Source organism: Aegilops tauschii, chromosome 6 (genome assembly GCF_002575655.3).
Source record: "Aegilops tauschii subsp. strangulata cultivar AL8/78 chromosome 6, Aet v6.0, whole genome shotgun sequence".
NCBI lineage: Eukaryota > Viridiplantae > Streptophyta > Magnoliopsida > Poales > Poaceae > Aegilops > Aegilops tauschii.
The window spans coordinates 404864425-404873030 of NC_053040.3; the positions used below are offsets into that span (position 1 = coordinate 404864425).

The 8606-nt window shown below is 55.1% G+C and overlaps 1 protein-coding gene across 1 annotated transcript; it reads left to right on the plus strand.

Annotated features, from left to right (window-relative positions):
• The first annotated feature begins 380 nt into the window (after positions 1–380).
• LOC109754464 (acetolactate synthase 2, chloroplastic) lies at positions 381–2689 on the plus strand. Its single transcript, XM_020313371.4, has one exon. The coding sequence runs from the start codon at positions 500–502 to the stop codon at positions 2432–2434; it is 1935 nt and encodes a 644-aa protein (XP_020168960.1). The 5' UTR covers positions 381–499; the 3' UTR covers positions 2435–2689.
• The last annotated feature ends 5917 nt before the right edge of the window (positions 2690–8606 follow it).

The following is an 8606-nucleotide window of genomic DNA, read 5'->3' on the forward strand; positions in this document are numbered from 1 at the left end:
TGGTTTGTAGCCACATTTTGTCATACTTTGCGACACCGCATCTTATGCAAGTTTGACCAAATTAGGTGGATGTTTAGTTCTAACCACATGTAAGGGAAGATTTTTTTTTTATGAGCATTGAACCCGTAGACACAAAAAGTGTAGGAAGATTACTTTAAGCAAGCTAAAGTGTGGCTAACAATTTAAGCATCTCAGGTAAGATAAGTGCGACAAATATGGCAAAAATAATGTGGTATATATGACAAAGATAGTCACAATCCAAACAGCCCATAGCCTGGCGAGTGCAAATAGATACGAGATCTCTGGTGATATCACAACCGTCCAAATTAATTGCTTGTTTCAGCATCAGCCTTTTTGCATAAAGAAGCTAGCCCAATCTGAACCACACACTCACCCGCCGCGTGACAGCGCCAAAGACAAAAACATCACCCCTCCCCAATTCCAACCCTCTCTCTGCCTCACAGAAATCTCCCCCCTCGCCCAAACCCTCGCCGCCGCCATGGCCGCCGCCACCTCCCCCGCCGTCGCATTCTCGGGCGCCACCGCCGCCGCCATGCCCAAACCCGCCCGCCATCCTCTCCCGCGCCACCAGCCCGTCTCGCGCCGCGCGCTCCCCGCCCGCGTCGTCAGGTGTTGCGCCGCGTCCCCCGCCGCCACCTCCGCCGCGCCTCCCGCAACCGCGCTCCGGCCCTGGGGCCCGTCCGAGCCCCGCAAGGGCGCCGACATCCTCGTCGAGGCGCTCGAGCGCTGCGGCATCGTCGACGTCTTCGCCTACCCCGGCGGCGCCTCCATGGAGATCCACCAGGCGCTGACGCGCTCGCCCGTCATCACCAACCACCTCTTCCGCCACGAGCAGGGGGAGGCGTTCGCGGCGTCCGGCTACGCCCGCGCGTCCGGCCGCGTCGGCGTCTGCGTCGCCACCTCCGGCCCGGGGGCCACCAACCTCGTCTCCGCGCTCGCCGACGCCCTCCTCGACTCCATCCCCATGGTCGCCATCACGGGCCAGGTCCCCCGCCGCATGATCGGCACGGACGCGTTCCAGGAGACGCCCATAGTGGAGGTCACGCGCTCCATCACCAAGCACAACTACCTGGTCCTTGACGTGGAGGATATCCCCCGCGTCATCCAGGAAGCCTTCTTCCTTGCATCCTCTGGCCGCCCGGGGCCGGTGCTAGTTGATATCCCCAAGGACATCCAGCAGCAGATGGCTGTGCCCGTCTGGGACACTCCAATGAGTTTGCCAGGGTACATCGCCCGCCTGCCCAAGCCACCATCTACTGAATCGCTTGAGCAGGTCCTGCGTCTGGTTGGCGAGTCACGGCGCCCAATTCTGTATGTTGGTGGTGGCTGCGCTGCGTCTGGCGAGGAGTTGCGCCGCTTTGTTGAGCTTACTGGGATTCCAGTTACAACTACTCTGATGGGCCTTGGCAACTTCCCCAGCGACGACCCACTGTCTCTGCGCATGCTTGGGATGCATGGCACTGTGTATGCAAATTATGCAGTAGATAAGGCTGACCTGTTGCTCGCATTTGGTGTGCGGTTTGATGATCGTGTGACTGGGAAAATCGAGGCTTTTGCAAGCAGGTCCAAGATTGTGCACATTGACATTGACCCAGCTGAGATTGGCAAGAACAAGCAGCCACATGTCTCCATTTGTGCAGATGTTAAGCTTGCTTTACAGGGGTTGAATGATCTATTAAATGGGAGCAAAGCACAACAGGGTCTGGATTTTGGTCCATGGCACAAGGAGTTGGATCAGCAGAAGAGGGAGTTTCCTCTAGGATTCAAGACTTTTGGCGAGGCCATCCCGCCGCAATATGCTATCCAGGTACTGGATGAGCTGACAAAAGGGGAGGCGATCATTGCCACTGGTGTTGGGCAGCACCAGATGTGGGCGGCTCAGTATTACACTTACAAGCGGCCACGGCAGTGGCTGTCTTCGTCTGGTTTGGGGGCAATGGGATTTGGGTTACCAGCTGCAGCTGGCGCTGCTGTGGCCAACCCAGGTGTTACAGTTGTTGACATTGATGGTGATGGTAGTTTCCTCATGAACATTCAGGAGTTGGCGTTGATCCGCATTGAGAACCTCCCAGTGAAGGTGATGATATTGAACAACCAGCATCTGGGAATGGTGGTGCAGTGGGAGGATAGGTTTTACAAGGCCAATCGGGCGCACACATACCTTGGCAACCCAGAAAATGAGAGTGAGATATATCCAGATTTTGTGACGATTGCTAAAGGATTCAACGTTCCAGCAGTTCGAGTGACGAAGAAGAGCGAAGTCACTGCAGCAATCAAGAAGATGCTTGAGACCCCAGGGCCATACTTGTTGGATATCATAGTCCCGCATCAGGAGCACGTGCTGCCTATGATCCCAAGCGGTGGTGCTTTCAAGGACATGATCATGGAGGGTGATGGCAGGACCTCGTACTGAAATTTCGACCTACAAGACCTACAAGTGTGACATGCGCAATCAGCATGATGCCCGCGTGTTGTATCAACTACTAGGGGTTCAACTGTGAGCCATGCGTTTTCTAGTTTGCTTGTTTCATTCATATAAGCTTGTATTACTTAGTTCCGAACCCTGTAGTTTTGTAGTCTATGTTCTCTTTTGTAGGGATGTGCTGTCATAAGATGTCATGCAAGTTTCTTGTCCTACATATCAATAATAAGTACTTCCATGGAATAATTCTCAGTTCTGTTTTGAATTTTGCATCTTCTCACAAACAGTGTGCTGGTTCCTTTCTGTTACTTTACATGTCTGCTGTGTCAGGTTCTGACATAACGACCGATGGAGGGTGGTCGGCAGGTTTTAGAAGGGGAATTGAAACTTTTTTTTGGGAAGAAGTCTGAATACAGTTGGGAGGAAAAATAGAAGTATATACGTCGATTAATTTATCAAGCCCGCTATCCAGTCTAATTTATCAAGCACTAGACAGTGTAGGGTGTTGGCATTCTTCTCTTCCTTGAGATCCGGCTTGAGAGGAGAGACCGAGGCTTCGGCTGTGTTGGTTGCTGATTTCTACAGCTTTTTGAGATAGAGAGAGAGATCCTGCAACTGTGGTTTGTCTTGCTGCTTGTACAGCGAGAGAGACATTGAGAGATATGTAGATCGTTTACCAGTTGTGCTGCTGTTATTCGTACTGGTACTGATTGTTGTTACTGTTGCTATCATGTGCAAATTGTTGTGATGGAAAATCAACAAAATTTTGATATTTTGCAAAGCGAGTTGGATTGAATGATTTGAGAAATGGTGACTGCTTTCCCTCAGACTTGTTGAGTGGCCTTGAGAATTGGTGTTTCATAGGTGGTGTATGCAGTTGCTAATGAAAGGCGACGGCTTGAAATTTCCGAAAGGCAGCCAATGATACTTTCTGAAAGTGATGTTTTTTTCGTCCAGGTTTCCGGTGGAGCAAGTCTAGACACACGTTGAGCCAATGTTTGTCAGCTTATTCTGCTCTTTAGTTTCAGTTTAGGTGCAGTTGTTTTGTTTACAGATTGCTGGGCAGAGCCCCGTGATCGGCTGAGCCTCCAAGAGATCCTTGCTTGCTCGACTGCGGATACGCTGAATCCTTTAAAACGCTCCCTAGTTTTAAGTTTTAGAGAACTGAGAATCAATTGGGGGCAACATTACTGGGTCGCCTCCCTGGGCCTCTACAGTTTTGTGGGCCCTATATGTAAGTGCCCCAGTGTTGTGGGGATTTGCGGCGTGGCGGGCGGCATTTGCGTCCTCTCTTCGGCGGCGCTGTTTCCCCCTCCTTCTTGCTGCTTCTGGAGGAGGTGGTCGGCGGCGGGTGTTGTGGGGGGTCGCATTGGAGCGGCGCGAACGCCGGTCCTGCTGCATCTGCCGCCATTGGTTGTTACATGTGTGCGTGTGCGTGTGTGGGGAGGGGGGGGGGGGGGTGGGGGGGTCGGCGCGTCACATTGGAGGAGTTGCGCAGACGTCAGAGGGGAGTGGAGCTGCGCGGGCGACGGTCCTGCTGCGCTACCACCATGGCCCTCCTCATTCCCAACGGCAACGAACTCCATCTTCACGCATGTGGTATCTTATTGAATTGTATTCCCAATATAGATGTATCTAGACATGTTTTAGTATATAGATACATTCATTTTTGGACAAATGGAAGTCAAGTATTTTGAAATGGAGGGAGTAAGTTCTTGTGGCCCAGATCTGGATGTGGTAATTTCATTGATTAACTAAAACAAATCAGATCCCTTTTTCCTGCTTCATGTGTGTTTGACCAATCTTTTTAAAAAAATTCTTTGATTTATATTTGATGGAGTAAATCTGGCTGTGTCAACGGTAGTCCATTCGAAAACTGGAAATCAAAATCATTGTACTGCAGGTCTGTTGCCTGTTAGTTTGTTCTTACTATATAAGAAGATCCTTGACAGTTTATGAATTTGTCTTTAGAATATGTATAAAGTTTCACAGATAGACATGCCCTATTGTTAAATACGTTCGTGCAATTAAGTGTAAACATATTTGTCAGTGATTTTTCTCGGCTCACATTAGTATGTGTGAGCACGTAGAGGATTGGGAAATGGCACCTTGGGTGCTCCCGTCGTGTTGATCACCAGTATATAGTGTTACAGGCGCATACATAGCGCAGGTTACATGAACGACGTGCGGTCAGATTAGTGGGGGTCGTGCCTAGAGCACGCCCTGATCAATCCTACGTGAGAGGGGTCAAGAGGGTTTCGGTTGACACCCCGCCGCAGTTTGAGCGTCCGGAGGGCGGATGCACAAGCTGGACCAAAACTCTTGAAATGCAGGAGACGGGAGGCCTTTGGTCATCACGTCGGCGAACTGCTGCGTCGTCGGGACGTGGAGAACACGCAGCTGCCCGAGAGCCACCTTCTCGCGCATGAAGTGGATGTCGAGCTTGATGTGCTTCGTGCGTCGACGATGAACTGGGTTGGCCGCCATATACACGGAGGAGATGTTGTCGCAGTACACCACGGTGGCCTTGGGCAGAGGCATGTGGAGCTCGCCGAGAAGTTGACGGAGCCAGCGGCGTTGGCGACCACACGGTACTCCGCCTCCGCACTGGACCTGGAGACGGTGGGCTGCCGTTTCGACGACCAGGAGATAAGCGAGTCGCCGAGGAAGACAGCATAGCCGGATGTCGAGCGGCGCGTGTCCGGGCAGCCGGCCCAGTCGGCGTCGGAGTAGGCGACGAGGTCGAGGGAGGACGAGCGACGAATGTGGAGTCCGTGTGTCGACGAGCCGCGAACGTACCACAATATGCGCTTCACCAGCGCAAGGTGCTGGGCACGCGGGTCGTGCATGGACAGGCAGGCTTGTTGCACCGCGTAGGACAGGTCAGGCCTGGTCATGGTCAGGTACTGAAGCGCCCGACAATGCTGCGGTAGTCGGAGGGATCATCGACGGGCGGCCCGGCGTCGCTGGAGAGCTTGCTGCGAGTGTCAACCGGCGTGCTCACCGGCTTACATGCAAACATGTTCGCCCTGTCTAAGAGCTCGTCTGCGTACTTGGCCTGCGAGAGGAAGAAGCCGTCCTTGTCGCGCGTGACGTGGATGCCCAAGAAGAACTGCAGCGGGCCCAAGTCCTTCATGGAGAACTCGAAGAGCAGTTGGCGCTGAAGATGATGGAGCAGGCTCGTCGAGGAGGCAGTGATGATGATGTCGTCAACGTACAACAGCAAGTACGCCACCTCCGTATCACGATGAAGAACGAACAGGGAGGGGTCCGAGCGCGCCGCCGCGAAGTCGATGGTGCGGAGGAAGGCGGCGAAGCGGTCGAACCAGGCCCGTGGCGCCTGCTTCAGGCCATACAGCTATCTGTCGAGGAGGCACACATGGTTGGGGTGGCGATCATCGACAAAGCCAGCTGGCTGTTGGCAGTAGACCCGCTCGGTGAGGAACCCTTGAAGAAAGGCGTTGTTCACGTCCATTTGGTGGACGGGCCAGTCCCGAGCAGCGGCAATGGAGAGCACCGCTCGGATCGTGGCAGACTTGACCACCGGCGAAAACGTCTCGTCGAAGTCCACACCGGGGCGCTGGGAGAAGCCGCGCACGACCCAACGCGCCTTGTACCGCTCCAGGGATCCGTCAGCCTTGAACTTGTAACGGAAGAGCCAATTTCCAGTGACAATGTTGGCGCCGGCGGACCGCGGCACTAGCTTCCATGTCTGGTTCGCCATGAGAGCCCTGTACTCCTCCTGCATTGTTGTTAGCCAATGAGGATCTCGCAATGCGGCATGCACAGATTTGGGAACCGGGGAGACAGATGATGTGGACGTGGTAGCTAGATTGGCATCAGCCTATTTAGGGTTTGGTTTGAATTTGCCAAGTTGACCGCGGGTAACCATGGTGTGGGTTGGGACAAGCCGACGGTCTTGGCGCGGAGGGGAAGGTGTGGGAGGGGGGTAGCAGGTGCTGCAGCCGCAGCCGGAGCGGGGTGAGGGGAGGCTGCGGGGGAGACGGCCGCTGGGGACATCGTTTGGCGCGGCGAGGGTGTTGTCATGGCGTCGGCTGGGGTAGCGACCTCAACATACGTGGGGTTAGGGGTGGCATCGGTAGGTTGGTTGGCCCGACGTGGGGCAGGAGTGGTGAAGGGAGGGGGATGATGCTCTTCTTCCGGCGGAGGGTGTGCACCGACGTGGTGTGATGCGAAGGGGAAGGTGTGCTCGTCGAAAACCACATGCCGGGAGATGATTACCCGGCCGGTGTCACGGTTGAGACAGCGGTACCCTTTGTGGTCCGGTGAGTAGCCAAGGAACACACACGGATGAGAGCGTGGGGCGAGCTTGTGAGGACTGGTGGCGGTGAGGTTAGGGTAACACAGACAGCCGAACACGCGCAGGGTGGAGTACTCAGGGTGGACGCCATAGAGGAGGTAGAAGGGTGTGTGGCTGTGGCGAGCACTACACGGGTGGCGGTTGAGCAAGAAAGTGGCTGTGTTAAGGGCCTCGACCCAGAACGAGTACGGCATAGACGCATGAGTAAGGAGAGAGCAGGTGATGTCGTTGAGGGTGCGAAGTATGCGCTCGGCCCGACCGTTCTGAGGCGAGGTGTAGGGGCAGGACATGCGAAGTTGGATGCCCTCGGAGGCGAAGAAGGCACGAGCAGGGCCATTGTCGAACTCACGACCGTTGTCGCTCTAGATGGTTAGTAGGTTGAGATTGAACTGACAGCGGATGAACGCATGAAAGTGTTTAAGGGTGGGGAAAATGTCAGATTTGTGTCGGAGGGGAAATGTCCACGCAAAGTGACTGTAAACATCTAAGAGCACAAGGTAATATTGATAGCCTGATAAACTGATTACAGGAGATGTCCAGACGTCACAATGCACAGGTTGAAAGGGAAAATACGACACATGATCCGAACTACTGAAGGGAAATCTAACATGCTTTCCTAGTTGACATGCTTGACAGATAGGCGACTGAGCGTCGCGGGTGGTGATGGAGGAGGAACGCAGCACGCCGGAGAGGGTGTCGCGGCCGGGGTGCCCGAGGCGTTGATGCCAGGTGTCTGTGGTGACCGCGGCTAGTGCATGGTGAGGAGGTGGCGCAGACACGGGGTAGAGTTCATCGTCGGCAGAGTTACATCGGAGGATCACCCGCTTCGTCCTTCGATCCTTGACAGAGAAACCAAAGTCATCAAACTCTGTGTTAACAGGATATCACGTGCTAGTTTCTTAACAGAGATGAGATTACGTATAAGATGTGGCGAGACTAGGACGTTGGTTAGAGAGAGGGGAGTGGTGGTAGTGGGAATGGAGGCACGACCGGAATGTGTTACAGCAAGCGAGGTACCATCGCCAACAATAATGCCAGAAGAGTTGTAGGGTTGGGAGGACGAGAGCATACCAGACGACCCGGCCACGTGCGTAGATGCTCCAGTATCCAGGTATCAATCCGCAAGCGGCGGCGTGAGCTGCTGCTGCTGGACATGCATGTTGTTAAGCGCCTGCACTAGGGCAGACTGATCCCACGCTGGAGAAGAGGGTCCGGCACCGGAGTTGGAGGGCGCAGCGAACATCGGGTGAGGCGGCACGGTGCCTGCATGCTATGGCGACGCTGGAGCACTCGCAGGGGTGGGGTGCGGCGCGCCGTAGTAGCGCGTGGCTGCACCGGCGAACGGGACGGAGGCGCCGGGTCGAGGGCCAAGAACACCAGCGCCGGGAGCATGTGGCCGCCAGGGCATGGGCCAGGCGTGCACCATGCCGGTCCAGGGCGTGGTGGTCGTGAGTGGTGGCGCCGGCAGGCGCGAGGAGGAGGCCCCGCCGTGCTGGGAACTGCCGGAGTGGTCCACAGCCTTCCCCTTGCCACGGTGGCGCCTCCCACTGGAGTTGTTGGTGCCGGGAGCGCGGCGGTTGCCGCCACCGCCTGTGCTTGGTGGAGCGGGCGCGCGGGCGACGTGGAGCACGATCTTGGAAGTGGCAGCATCGCTGGACTGCCGGTTCTCTTCCAGGAGGAGGAAGGCGCGGCAGCGGAGGAAGGAGGGGAACGCTAACAATCAATGAAGAAAGGGAGGTCGAGGTTTCCAAACCGACCGACCGTTGTTCGGAATAGAGTAGTTCCACTCGTGAGAGTGGTTTCCAAAAAATTTGAAAAATGTGAGTTAAGTTTTGATTCTTC